Below are 15,582 nucleotides of genomic sequence, written 5' to 3'. Positions count from 1 at the left end.
ACAAAGAAATATGAGCTACATTACAGAAAAGTACTTTTAAAAGTACAAGGAGCATAGTAAATGCCAAATAAATGTTAGCTATCAAGATTATTATAAAGATCTTATTCAGATAAATCAATACAAGAATCACTGACAACTATGAATTTAGGCCAGTGGGACTGAAAAACAACCTGTCTAGAGTCCAGGGACGTGGGTACAATAAACCTCAAAGTTTCAACCTCCAAAACTTACACGTCCTAGGAATTACTATTCTGTTGAAATTGTACAGGTTGAGCTTTCCCAAACATTTCTCATGAAAGTACTGGGGATAATGGCTCCTTGCAGACCCAGATTCAAGACTGTTTTATCAGGCCAAACATATGACTAGATACACCTATATTACTTGAGACCTATTTTCTATTAATTTTCAGTATTTGATTATTATCCTGTAGGTTTGGTATAAAACAGTAAATGGACATGAAACAGTTTTATTAGGTGTAATCCTCAATTTCTTCCTGCTTAAAATTGCCTAAATTTTGCTTTAGTTTATCGTATAACTCCATGGCTCAGAAAGGGTGGCTGAGTGTCAATCATTGTCCATCACTCTTGAAGCCTGTGGGTGGCTCGCAACTAAAATAGTTGTAACCCTGTCTGAAAGGAGAAGAGGAAGGGATCCATCTTTGCAAGTGACAGAACTCAGATTATGAATTCTTGGAAGTGAGGGACTGCGGCTGCACTGATTGAACAAAGGAACACAGCGAGGCATAGAAATGTACATATCAGTCAACCAGATGGTGCTGTTCCCTTTGTTATGCAAAGCCCACCGCTCCACCAGGGTGGATTCAGTGGTCTCTCTGGCTGATAGGAGGTGGATTACCCTGAAAGAAGAACATATAATCTCTGTGCCTTGTATATCTATGAAAACTGGTGAAAATTTAGATTTCTGTTTTTAAAATGTCAACATATCAGACACAATTGTACCTGTACTTTTGACATCACTTACCACAAAATCTGCTCTCCCTTCTGTACTATTTCTGCCCACAGTCACTAATATGGACTGAATTGTGCCCCCCCCCCCAATTTATATGTTGATGTTCTAATCTCCAATGTGACTGCATTTGGAGGTAAGGTTTTTAGGAAGTAATTAAGGTTACTAATTAAAATGAGTTAAGGGAGGAGCCCTAATCTCACAGGACTGATGGACTTATAAGGAGAGACTGAGAGAGAGAGAGAGAGAGAGAGAGAGAGAGAGAGCTCTCAGTACAAGCCTGGAGGGAAGGCCACATGAGGATGCAGCAGGAAGGTTGTTGTCTGCAAGCCAAGAAGAGAGACCTCACCAGGAGCTGAATGGGCCATAACCTTGATCTAAAACTTCCCTGCTTCCAAAACTGTGGGTAAAGAAAATTTCTACTGCTTAAACCATCTAGCCTAGGGTATTTTGTTATGGCAGCCTGAAGTGATTAAGACCATCAAACACTGGGAAACAAGAGTTTTATAAACAGACCCATAGTTTTGCTTGAGTCACACTCACCATGAGTAGTCTGTCGCCTACTTGCAACCTCCCGTCCTTTTGTGCAGCTCCTCCATCTATAATTTTAGTTACATAAATGCTGTTGTCTCCTGGAATGTGTTGGTTCCCCACACCTCCTGCAATACTGAAGCCTAAACCTATGGGAAAGGAACAGAAAAAGAAAAGCCTTGTGTTTTTAAAAGAAAATACTATTAGCCACATTTTAACAATCTAACAAAAATTAATCTTCCTTTTTTACAACAGTAATAAATAACAGTAAAGATTCTACGTCAGTAGATTTTGTTCGTCTTTAAACATTTGAAAGCTTGTTGATTAATGCTAATGAGGCAAACACAAGTACAGCTCTGCTCATGTTGAGTCTGTGGATTCATCTTTGGTGCTGTTAGCATAGAACACAGAAGCACTGTCAATCATTTGGGTAGAGACCTAGATATTTTTGACATTTCAGAATGAAAAGTACAGCCATTATAGAACATCCCACAAATTCTGAGATAAGAGCCACAAGGAAGACACACTGGATATTTATGTAATAATTTCAGGGAGAAGATAAGGGAAAGAAGCTCAATGCTTGCCCTTCATGTTTTGTTCCCTGGCCACCTTGTCATATTGTCCCACTTCCTGGCACTTCCTGTTATTAACTCACAGTGAGGCTAGTCACACACACACAAATAAATCATCCTTGTATACAGTCTAAAGGGTAAAGAAATAGATTATACACTTTGACTTCATTATTATTATAACAAACCACAGAATATCAAATCATTTTAAACATGGAAATTTTCTGTTTTGAGAGATGAATTTTACCATGCTATGGCTTATGAAACTTTTTGTTCCTCCCAGTTTTATTCAGATATAATTGACATACAGTACTGTGTAAGTTTAAGGTGTACTACATGATGATCTGACTTATATACATCATGAAATGATTATCACCATAAGCTTAGTGAGCACCTGTCTTCTCATACAGATACAAAATTAAAGAAATAGGAAAAATTTTTTCCTTGTGATGAGAACTCTTAGGATTTACTCTCCTAGCTTTCACATATGACACACGGCAGTGTTAACTGTATTTATCATGTTGTGCACTAGATCCCTAACTTACTTACCCTGTAATTGGAAGTTTGTACCTTTTGACTGCCTTCATGTAATTCACCCTCTCCTCATTCCCCACCTCTTGGTAATCATAATTCTTTCTATGAGTGAGTTTGTTTGCTTGTTTCTGAGGTTTAAGTGACCTGCAATACTATGTTAGTTCCTATTACACAACATAGTGATTAGATATTTCTATACATTTCAAAATAATCACCATGATAAGTCTAGTTATGATACGTCACCATACAAAGATATTACATAGTTATTGACTAATATTCCCCACACTGTACACTTCTTACCCATGACTCATTTATTTTTCAACTAGATGTTGGGACCTCTTAATCTCCCTCATCTATGTCTCTCTTCTACTATCCCCCTCTCCTCTGGGAACCACCTATTTGTTCTCTGTATTTATAACTCTGTTTCTGTTTTGTTACTTGTTCATTTGTTTTTTAGATTCTACATATAAGTAAAATGATACAGTATTTGTCTGTCTCTATCTGACTTATTTCATTCAGCATAATATCCTCCAAGTCCATCCATGTTTTCACAAACTTTTATTTATATTAAACTGTGGAATGATAATAAGAATAAAGGTATTAAACATTTTTATGAGGGGGGAGAGTATAGCTCAGTGGTAGAGTGCGTGCTTAGCACGCACAAGGTCCGAGGTTCAATCCTCAGTACCTCCATCAAAATAAATAAATAAGCAAATAAATAAACAAAACTAATTCCCCCCACCCCCCAAAGAAAAATAAATTATGATGCCATTTTAAAAGAATGACTGATAGACTGTTTAAAAGTATAAGAACCAAAAAAATACTTCTCATAATATGATTGAATATACACTCAGTACAATACTTAGAGCATGTATTTTCATTGCCTTTTGAAATTATAATAATTAATGTGCAAATTACTCAGAAAATAGATACAAAGAGAAAATTTTTGTCATTTTGTTATTAAAGAGAATTTCTATAACTCACTTGGCTTAGGAAATTAAAACACACACACACATACATACACACCTACTCCAGTCACCTAGTTTTAAAAACCACCCGTTTGTTTTATGATAAAACGATCGTTAAAATTTTTGGCACTTTATTCAACAACAATGAAGAACACTTAAAAACCACCCCATTTTACTATGCTTGTATTGAATAAATAATGAGTAGGGCCATGTGCTGCTCTTAAGACAGCATAAATGATTAGTTAATGGAAAAATTATGCCATAGTAAATTATAAAGTAACACTTATGGAATTATATTTAAAATGATTTTTTTGTTAAATTAACCAAAATAGTTATTAACAATGAACAGAAAATGGATTTAAATTAATGGGGCAATTAAAGTGTTATTTAATTTCCTACTGAAGTGGGTAATTATTCTTTATTGATGCTTTGACATTGCATAGATCTATAAATGTGTTTGACTCATATTTAAATAATTCGTTAAATTGGGAGTTCGAGATTTACAGATACTAATATATATAGAATAGATAACAAATTCATACTGTATAGCACAGGGAACTATATTCAATATCTTATACTAACTTACGGTGAAAAAGAATATGAAAATGAATATATGTATGTTCATGTATGACTGAAACATTACGCTGTACACCAGAAATTGACACAATATTGTAAACTAACTATATACTTCAATAAAATATATAACGTACAAAAAATGTGCAATAAAATATATATGTACAAAAATAAACTATAAAAAAGAATTTATTTATCAAATGAAAGATGACCAAGAGTAAATAAAATGTTCCCAATCAGCTTATCCTATGAAATTTAGAATACACATCAGCTCATGTTTTCCAAAACTGTTACTTCATATTATGTAAGATTATAGGGAAGTTTAAAAAACATATTTACAAAACTTTCAAAACCACATGCTAGGATCAATCTACTGTATTTATAATAGTACAGAAGTCATTCCAAACTGTGGACAAAAGGTTACAATAAATCCCAGGACTCTGATTTACATCCACTACACCAACAGTAAATACCACAGACAGCCTGAGTTGCAAAAGAGCTAAGGAAACAAATCACCACCATAAACAAGGTTAAGTCCAACAAAGAGAATAACTATGTAGTTGACATCTGAAGTTAAAGATTTTACCAAGACAATGAAATCACTATGGATACTGTAGACATAAATAAATCAGCTAAAAAGGAGATAACTTTTTCCCTAAGATTAGGTTTAAGTGCTCCTTTTAACTGGTAACGCTATTCAGGATGAAGTGAACTATTTTTAATAGGAGCCAGAGAATGGCCTGAAGGTACAGAACTAAACATTTTCCTTGATTTCTCTTACTTTTAAGGAATACGGATACATTTAAAAATAATCAACATTTAATTAACATTCAGCCATATTCTAGATATCCAATTCAACATGAGAAGTAAATGTGTAGCCTATGTTTACATCCAGAATACAAGGTTATTGTATGGTAAATTGACTACACTTCAATTAAAATTAAGAATTGAAAAAAAAAAAAAAAGACCAAATCCAAATGATCAGTTTGGAGGCACTGGGTTCCTTGCCTGCTGAACACTCTGTTCGAGCAGGGGCGGTCTGTCTGCATTACAGGACCGCTCTCTCTCCTCACTTGCTAATCCTCCCTTCCTTCATTCCGCTCTACACACGTGTGCTGCCTTGGTATTCCTAAGAACACGCCAGACACACTTCCATCTTAAGGCATTTGCTTGAGCGGTTTTTGCTGCCGGGAATACCTTGCCTTCAGGGTGCCGCTAAAATTTCAATTTCTCAGGGGGAGTGTATAGCTCAGTGGTAGAACATATGCTTAGCATGCATAAGGTCCTGGGTTCAATCCCCAGAACCTCCATTACAATAAATGAATGAATGAATGAATGAATGAATGAATGAATAAATAAATAAATAAATAAATAAATAAAAATAAAAAATTTCAATTTCTCTAGGATCCTGAACCTGACCTCTTTATTTAATACTGTCCCCTAATAATACACCCCACTTCCTTATCCTGCTTTGTTTCTCAGTGTCCCCCTAGCACTTATTACCTGGTAATATATTATATAAATCATCTACGTATTTTATTTTATTTTTTTTTATTGTCTGTCTCCTTGGTGAAAACATGAAGTCCATGTTGACAGGGAGTTTGATGTGCTTCATGCTTTGCAACAGAACAAGGTCAGGTACATAGTTACCTCTATAAACATGCACTGAATGAAAGAATGAATAAACAGATGAATATGAGAGGACTGAGAAAGTCACCCCTTAAAGATAAAGCTGGTGGCTTTAAAGAGCGAGGGGAAGCTGAAAAAGTGAGTGCTGACAGTTGGAATCAATAACTGTGTGAGGCATCGCATGGCGGCCCGTGCACCCCGATTAGCTCTCCATCTCAGGCTACGTAGGGTTTGCGCCAGCCAGTGGGCACCAGTGGGGCAACAGCAGAGCCAGACTTGCATCCTGATTCTCTCAAATACTAACTGTGTAAACTGAAGTCCAAATCTCCTCATCTGTAACAAGGGAATACGTATATCTATGTTCTATAGTAATTGGCATATAATAGATTCTTTTTAAACATTTTTATACAATTCTGAAAGGTTGCTTTTGATTTACAGTTATTACAAAAATAGATTCTTGATAAATAAAAATTCTGTTTTCAGTAAGCTGTCAGTCGTTTGGAAAAAAACAGATACCTAAACACCTTGACATAATTTAACCAGCTAGGATAAGTTCTGCAATGGTACTATGTTATGTGAGCCCAGAGGGGACGATGACTGATGTCTTAGAAGAGGAGGAGGAGGATCAAGAAAAGGTTTACCATTTGGGAGGTGAGAATTCTGCCGTTGAACCACCAATCCAACCTGAAAAGGTTTAGCATTTGGGCTGGATCTTAAATGCTAAGTTAGAATTGATAAAAGAGAATGCACCAAAGAGAGAGCGTGCGAGAGAAATCGCCCCTTTGGCACCCATACATCCAGACTGACCAGATGACTAAAGAACCAGCTGCCCTGATTGAGGTCACACAGTATTCACCCCTGTGCTGGAAATTGAGATGGAACTGCCTTGCAAACACTCACAACCTGCATTTATTTTACAATAAGCTAGAATGCTTCCTAATAGGATAAATGCAATGAATATTATAAAGATTTCAGCAAGGAACACAGATTTTTGGTAAGTGACCATTTTAGAGAATTGGTTATAATATTGAAAAGATGTGTCCATGATAAACAAATAGCTCTGGGTCATCAGGTGATGGCAGACTAATCAATTCCAAAAAAAAAAAAAAACCCTCAGTGATGAGAATGGGTAGGTCTCACCCTAAAATACTGACCCTAACCCTGTCCAAAGTGGAATGTTTGGCTATTAAGAATAATACTAAACAAGCCTATGCATGTGCCAGTAATGAACAAAGCTGACACAGAAAAATATAAGTATCAAAGTCACAAAAGGAAGTAAAATCAGTGGTTATTTCTGTGCTCTGGCCAAGGAAAAAAGCACGTGAAATTTAAACACTTAATTTGCCAAACAATTAAAAAACTGATCTCTTTGACAAACATGTGATGAGCAAACACAATTTCAGGATTACATCTAGGGCATGGAGCTGGGTTCCTCTTTCCATATCTCCTGCTTGGTCCCAAGTTGCATAGCCTCCCATTACCACAGGAGATGCAGGCGTAGGGAAAGGAATGTCTGAACCTTGTTGAAGCCTGTAACTTAACCTTTTCCCACAAAAAACCTTTTCGTCCTCTTTGGAAAAAAGAACATGAGGACCGGTCACAGTTCATCCTCTTCCCTTGCTGCCTGACTACGCTGAGAAGCAGGTGTCAATGAGGTGGAGACCTGAAGGCAGACGTCTTGGGCACACAGACTGACAGATACTGTGCTTGAGAAGCTTAGAATAAAACCTCCAGTGCTTGAGTCATATGATTACAATGGCCCCATATAATCATTATGAGTGTAAAGAACTAAGCCCCATGATGTCTTTTTTTTTTTTTCCTATGGTATCTTATAATCATTCAATAACTTGGTTCAACTTCATTTTATGTGACTTTACTAGGAGGGCACTCTGGGGCATCTCCAAAAATTCAATATTATTAAGCAGACTGCTTCTGTCACAGTTTATCTAGAATCTGCAAGATAGGGTGTTTAATGCTTTACAAAAAAACACTAGCGGTAGCCTGTACATTCTGACTCCACGTTTTCATTAAAGGAAATGCACAGCCCATTCTGAACCCTGGCTGGCCTTTTCTTAGAAAAATATCCACTTCTATAGGCAATTTCTGAATGTGCATGCATTTCAGTGGACGAACTAAAAGAAAAACTTCACCTGTGGGTCTGGTCTACACAGGTAACAGACTACTTGATATCCCTTCTCCTTTAGGAAAAAAAATAGTGCTTATAAAAATACCAAAAATGTACCTTTCATTTTGAGGGAATAATTTATCTCACTGGGCACTGCAGACATGTAATTAAAAGTCAAAGCTTTATTTTCTTACTCTCTGGACTTTCCCTGGGTGCAAAAGACAAAGTTTGGAGTTGAAAGGAGTGGTTCTGTTAAAATTCCTAAGGCATTGGCTAGGCAGGCTCCATCCTCACAGATGACCTAATTAACTTAACATGGTCAACTTTCCAAACTTCTTCTCTATGTAACTAAAAATACTCACCCATGCTTTCAGGACATCACTTCAATGCCCATTTTATTACAAAAAGTTCCCATCCCTTTCTAAAAGGAATAAGCATTCTTCTTCTTTTCTAAACCTAAATCTTCCCCATCATCTTGGAATTTTACTCATTACTCCTTTTTTGTGCTCTAGAATTTTTAGTCTCTTACCATCTACGCTTTTCTTCCATTCTGGCTTTGGCCATGCTTCTGTCCTACCCTGAAAAGATCTTTTGAACTTGCTGCAGCCTTCTTACTGCAAGAGCTGAAATTTCTCAACAGTGATCTATAGTTACTAATTCCATTTCCATGTTGCACATACCCTCCGTCTGGCTCCATAGCCCACAATCTACTCACATAAAATTGGTAATGGGTTGAATTATGTCTCCTCAAAAGCCAGGATGAAGTCCTAAGCTCTGTTACCTGTGAATATGACCTTATTTGGAAACAGAGGTTTTGCAGATGCAACCAATTTAAGATAAAGTTATACTGGATTAGTATGAGCCCTAATCCAATGATTGGTGTCCTTGTAACAAGAGAAAATCTGGACCCAGTAACACAGACACACACAGAGAAGAATGCGTGTGATGACAGAGATAGAGATCAGGGTGACACATCTACAGGCAAGAGATGCCAAAGACTGCCAGCAACCACTCAAAACTATAGGAGACACACGGAACAAATTCTGCTTTACAAGGAGCCAATCTCACTGACGTCTTGGTGTCAGGCTTCCAGGCTCCAGAACTGCAAGGGAACAAATTCCTGCTGTTTTAAGCCACCCAATTTGTGGTCACTCATTAAGGTAGCCCCAGGAAACTAACGCAGCCTCTAATCCTTATGATCTGAGCAATGGTATGTTTATCTACCTCCTTCTTTCTAATGAAATAACACACACACACACACACACACACACGTTTGGGCATTAATCTACATAGCAGTGGTAACTGAAACTATGAACATGGATTCTCCACAAGAGAGAGATGTGACTTGGGGAATAACTGTTTTTGGAGGGAAATGGTCTTTGAATTTAGCCTGTGGTCCCAGAGCTTCCGACTCAGGATATCTGGCTTGGGCCCCCAATTTCCACTTCTAACAAGCTCCCATGTGATGCTAATGCTGCTGGTAGGAGGACCATACTTTGAGAACCACTGTTTTAGAGCAGTAAAATAAAGAGAAATAAAACGAAGAGAGAAGCAGTCAAAGAAATAAGAGAAGGAACAGGTGATGGGGGTAGGAATGTAAAAGTAATCAGTAGTGCTCTATGTAATGCAGAAAAAACGAGGCCCATCAGAAATTTCCTGCCTTTTTGGAGGAAAAGTCTGGGTGACTAGCTGGGTTCCTTGCCTGGTAGAACTGGCTGGTTTGTAGTTACCTCACTCATCCCCATTATAGGAGAGAACGGCCCTAAGAATATAAACATAAATATAATTACAAATATAAATAAATATATATTACTCTTTTTTATTGCCATTTCACTAAATCAAGTGCTGATCCAGTCACGCCTGCTTTAGTGTAAAAGGTTCATGACCACATTCCGATTCTGGTCTTTCCCTGCCTGATTCTCCACTCCATTCTGCAAATATTTTCCAGGTTATTTTCCCCTAAAATCCAATACTTATTGTGTTGCTCTGTTATTGGAAATTGCCCATCATTGTTCACTTTCAACAGAAACGCTGCATATCCTCTTCTCACTACTTCTTACTTCTCTGCTGCGAAGCTTCCCCCAAGCAAGACGATCTTGCTGTGCTGTTTTTAAAACTGTTACTCCTGTTCCCCCATCTGACATGCCTTCACTACCTTAATTTTCAAGACCACTCAAGTCTTTGCCAACTCAGAGTAGTTCATTTCTAGGTTGAACTCCAGTGGAACCAATTATCTGTATCAGTTTTTTAAACTTCTATTTAAATAGACCAAGTCAACTCATTCAGTGAACACTTACTGATAACTACTCGTGTGTCAAGGACTGCCCTATATACGCTGTGGTCTTATCAGTGAATTAAGAGTTTATGGTTGTTTTCTAATGGAGAGTCAGACAAGTAAAGAGGCAAGGAAAACCTGGTGTAGTAAGCGCTGACAGGAGAGGAACATGGGCTCCAGGCACACAGGTGGGCTGCCTGCCTCGGCTTGGGGAGGGGGGTTAGGGAAGGCTAACTGTCGGTCCCAATATCCAATCTGAGACCTGGAAGAGGAAAGTGAGCCAGGAAAAAGGGAGTGGGGGAGAGAACATCCCTGTGGAAGGAAACACACACTCAAAGGTCCAGAGTTAGGAGATAACATGGCTTCTTTGAGAAATTTTAAATAGTTCACATGAAAGCAACAAGCAGTCTTAGGAAGAACACGGGCTGCAGGAGGAGAGGAACCATAACTTTTGTCCTCACCAATGTCCTCTTTGCCCCTGATACTGTGCATAATAAATAGTTTGGGATAAATGAGTAAATGGAGACAGAAGGACACTTTTCCCATTGAATTAGGAGGGAAGGAGAAAAGGATGGTATAGATAAAGGTTAAGATGATGGGTTTAATGGTAGTACATTAATAGTTCTCATCCTTAATTTTCTCTGATAACATGAAATTGTGGTCATCAGACAAGATGATGGAAGTAATGAGGTCAGAGTTTTGAAGAAAGTACAGAAGTTTTGAAAAAGCTATTAGGAAAGATGGAAGAAATAATTGATTACAGCAATGCAGAAAAGTTGCAAGGAACTGTTGATTGTCTAGTTAGGGTTAATGACTATGAATTAAAGATAGCAGTGTTCTAGTATTTTTTTTTCCTTCAACAATTCTCAGCAGTCTAGGTGTAAGCACAGAAAGTGTAAGCAGTTAGATAAAATCACCTTTGAAATCTCTCTTTTGCACTGATCTTCTCTCTTCAGCAAAATCGTACGATCCTAGACAGCAGGGCTTGCATTAAGCAAACCATATTGTGCACGCTGCTGGCATACAGTAGTTGTTCAATACATATCTGCTGAACAAATTAATGGGTGGATTGTTCAAAGATCGGATGATGACATGGCACAGGTATACTTTTAAATATCAAGCATCCTACAACAACAGATACGTGTATTTTTTAGCTGACTGCTTTAGCTTAAGTAAAAAAAGTGACCAAAATAATTCTTACTGAGCATTTTTATGTGCTAACTACTGTCTTGTGGGCTGGGTAATTAGCGAAGAGTCAATTGTGTCTGAAGAAACAATAGAAATAAGCAATGAGAGATGTATTTACTCTTTATTAACTCCTGGAATGATCAGCACTGACTAACTTGCCTTTATCCCTACAAATGAAACCCCTTGCTCGAACACAGTTGACTGCTCCTGGGACAGTATGACAAAGTGTGATTAGATGTTCTCTTACTGGCTTGCAGTCTATTTTATTGTACTTGAGATGGAATATTTTCCAAGCTTCCAGTTTTAAAATATAAACTAAGTGAGAGGCACTGCCTCTACCTCTCATCCACATCTTTCTGTCTTTTCCAGGTTAATTCTAGCTGCCAGTATAAACCAAAGTGATTAACATTCACCTCTGAATACTGTCCAGACTGTTTGGAGCCAAACATCAAAAGTGACAGATTATTTGAGAGATATAAAAATCACTGCATATGTTGTAGTTTGAAGGGAATGTCCCAGTTGGCACGGCTGTTGCTGGGAAAGCACAGCAGAAAGTCTGACGGTTAACTGGATGGGTCTGGATAAATTTCCATCCACAAAGGCTCTTATCAAGTATCACCTTTTCTGCAAAGCCCTTTCTAATCCCCATCCTTTTAAGTTAAAAGTAATCTGTCTCCATCATCACGTATAATGCTATTTCTCTCTCCTATTTTTCATAACACATCACTTTCTACACTGAATTAGTAATTTATAGGAAGAGTTGATTTTTGAACATTTAATATCTGGTATAGCATGGGCACCCACCCACCAGAACAGACCCCTGCCATAAATCACTACAGCGGTATGCGATACCTGCCAGCTCTGCGACAGAAACGTTTCATTCCTCCCAGGTTGGAGAGTTAGCATTTTGCAGGTAGAAGAAATAATAACTCTCTTATTCGTGTTCTCCAGGAACATTGTGAACAAAGTAGATACTCCAAAACTAATTGATAAAATTAGTGAATTACATCAGCATCACTGAATCCTTCAGTGACCTGTGAAGGAGTGGGCTCAGGCTGGTAAAATAATGGGGTGGGTTACTTCACGCATTCTTTAAAGAAACATTAAGCTTTATGCTGTCTTCGTTTTTTAGGGCTCCTGGAACAAAGTGCCATAAACTGGGTGACTTAAACAACAGAAATTTATTGCCTGACAATTCTGGAGGCTAGAAGTCCAGATCAAGGCATCAGCAAGGGTGGTTGCCTCTGAGGGCTGTGAAGGAAAATCTATTCCATGCCGCTCTCCTAGTTTCCAGCATTTTGCTGGCAATCTTTGGCATTCCTTGGCTTATAGCTGCATCACCCCGATCTCTGCCTTCCTCTTCACATGATGTTCTCCCTGTGTATGTGTCTGTCCTGGTGTCTAACTTTCTTCTTTCTATAAGGATACTAGTTATGTCGGATTAAGGCTCACCGTAATGATCTCATCTAAGCCTTGATCATCAGCATATCTCCTATTTTCAATTAAGGTCACAATCACAGTTACTGGGAGTAAAGACCTCAAAATCTTTTGGTGGGGACACAATTCAACTCAGAATACTGGCACTGGGGAAGATAAATATGACGAGGACACAGTTCCTTTCCTCAAGGAGCTCACAGACCAGTGTGGAAGAAATGAGAAGTAAACAGAGTATAAACAAGTGCTTTTGAGAAAAGACAGATAGTAGGGTCAGAGGAAACTTCTCAGAGATGGTGACGGCTGAGCTGAGCCCTGCTGAATGGCTAGAAGAGAGACAGCCAGGGACTCTAAGCAAGTGAGGGAATGTCTTGTAGTAAGGTACATACGGCCTTGATCTCATGGTCAGAGGAGTGAATGGGGTTAGGAGGAAATACTGAGAATTGAAGCTGGAGAAACAGAGGCTCACGAAGGTCCAGAGGTGCTGTGTTAAGGAGTCTGGACCATATTTTAGTGGCAACAGGAAGCCTTTGAGGAGTTCTGAGCAGGGGAATGGCATGGTAAGATTTGGTCTGTCCCAGTCTTCCTCATTAGTGTTTGCTGTTGTTTTAAAAACAATGCATCAAATTATATCCTGTGGGGGAAGATGTTCTATTTTTTTGTGATAAAGTGTAATTTTTTCCCCTGCCTACATTTTGGCCTTTTTTACTTCACTGTCTTCAGTTATCATTCATTGAAACTCACTTGGGGGATTTTCTCCCCTCATTCCTATGTTCATGATTTAGTTTGATGTGTTAGCTCTTCCTGGTTCTTTCCCCTCCCGTGTTCTGTTTGTCATAGCTTGCTCATAAAAACCAAACTTTGAAATATAAACTAAAACATCAACAGGCATTTGTAATCTGCTAAGAATCTAAAGAGCTAACCTTAAATTCATAAATTCATTTACAAGCATATTGTAATTCACCAAAGATTTTAAATGGGCATTTTCAGCAGATGTCTGGCTTCACTACTTAACTTAATCATCCTTATGGGGCTCTTTATAAAAGGGATAATTGGAAAATCTGGATTCATCTTGAGTCCTAGGAAAGAATGAGAGTTATGTAATTGAAATAATGATACAAGTACCTCTTTTTGCAAGGACATTTTGCTCACTATGAAATAATGAAAGACTTATCACAGCTCAGATTTATGAAGTGGCTGACTAATCTTTCCAGTATTTATTGTATGATTTCAGACATACCAGAGAAGATGTCTGAAACCACTGTGCAACAGAGGCTCCCTTGTTACATTATGTGTGACAAGTGCTAAAATCTTCAATTACACAACAATTGAACCAAAGTACCTTTGCTTTGCCATAAAATCTGTTTCATTGGGACTAATAATCTTTTATATCAATTCTTTTAATCTTTACAACGATTTTATGTGGCATATCTAACTGCACAAAGCATGCAGCATGTACCTTTTGTTTTAACGTCATACTTTCACCTAAATAGGTTTCATTTTCACAAAGAAATCCTGCTATGAATTTGAATCTCCTTAAGGATTGCTTAACAAAACTGAGAAAAACAAAGCAGGAGGCATTACACTTCCTGGGTCCAAGCTATACTGTAAAGGTAAAGTAATCAAAAACAGTATGGTGTTGACATAAAAACAGACAAGCCGATCAATGGAACAGAACTGAGGGCCCTACAATAAACACAAGCATATACAGTCAACTATTTTGACAAGGAAGCCAAGAACTCAATGGAGGAAAGACAGTCTCTTCAATAAATTGTGCTGGGAAAATTGGATATTCATATGTAAAAGAGTAGAAGTTGACTCTTGTCTTATACTACTCACAAAAGTAACTTGAAATGGATTAAAGATTTAATTTAAGACCTGAAATCATGAAACTCCTAGAAGAAAATTTAAGGGGGAAAAAAAACTTAATATGGGTCTTGGCAATGAAATTTTTGGCTATGACAACTAAAGCATAAGCAACAAAATAAAAAATAAACAAGTGGGATTATATCAAACTAAAAATCTTCCATACAACAAAAGAAACAATTAGCAAAGTGAAAATATAACCTATAGAAGAAGAAAAAAATATTTGAAAACCATATATCTGATGAGGAGTTAACATCCAAAAATATCTAAAGAACTCACACAACTCAACAGCACAAAAAAGAGACATATAAAACTCCAATTAAAAAATGGGGAAAAGCCCTGAATAGACATTTTCCAAAGCAGATATATGAATGGCCAAGAGGTACATGAAAAGATGCTCATATTACTAGTCATTAGGAAAATGCAAATCAAAACCACAATGAGATATCACTTCATACTTATTAGAAAAGCCACCATCAAAAAGATAAGAGATAAATCTGGCAAGGATGTGAAAAAAAGGTGACCTTCGTGCACTGTTGATGGAACCATAAACTGGTATAGCCAGTATGGAAAATAGTATAAAGGATTCTCAAAAAATTAAAAATAGAATTACCACATGACCCAGCAATTCCATCTCTGGGAATATATCCAAAGGAAATAAAAACACTAACTGGAAAGGGTATCTGCATCCCCATATTTACAGGAGCACTATGTACGATAGCCAAAGACATGGAAACAACCTAAGTGTCCACTGACGGATAAAAATGTTAGCATATGTGTACATAATGGAGTATTTTTCAGCCATGAAAAAATGAGCCAGTTCTACCATTTGTGACAACATGGATGAACCTTGAGGGTTTGGCCAAGTGAAATAAGTCAAACAGAGAAAGACAGATACTGTGTGATCTTACTTAGATGTGGAA

General features: G+C 37.5%; 1 protein-coding gene across 12 annotated transcripts in view; it reads right to left on the bottom strand.

Annotated features, from left to right (window-relative positions):
• DLG2 (discs large MAGUK scaffold protein 2) overlaps positions 1-15,582 on the bottom strand; it is a 1,735,130-nt gene that overhangs the window by 459,160 nt on the left and 1,260,388 nt on the right. For all 12 annotated transcript variants that reach the window (XM_072969091.1, XM_072969075.1, XM_006197467.4 and 9 more), the window contains one exon: positions 1,511-1,647. In XM_072969091.1, coding sequence (XP_072825192.1) covers positions 1,511-1,647 — 137 coding nt within the window. The remainder of the gene's footprint in view (positions 1-1,510; positions 1,648-15,582) is intronic.

The sequence above is a fragment of the Vicugna pacos genome, chromosome 10 (assembly GCF_048564905.1).
Source record: "Vicugna pacos chromosome 10, VicPac4, whole genome shotgun sequence".
Lineage (NCBI taxonomy): Eukaryota > Metazoa > Chordata > Mammalia > Artiodactyla > Camelidae > Vicugna > Vicugna pacos.
Note: the sequence above shows the minus strand (reverse complement) of the source record. Positions and strands in the feature narration are given on the sequence as shown.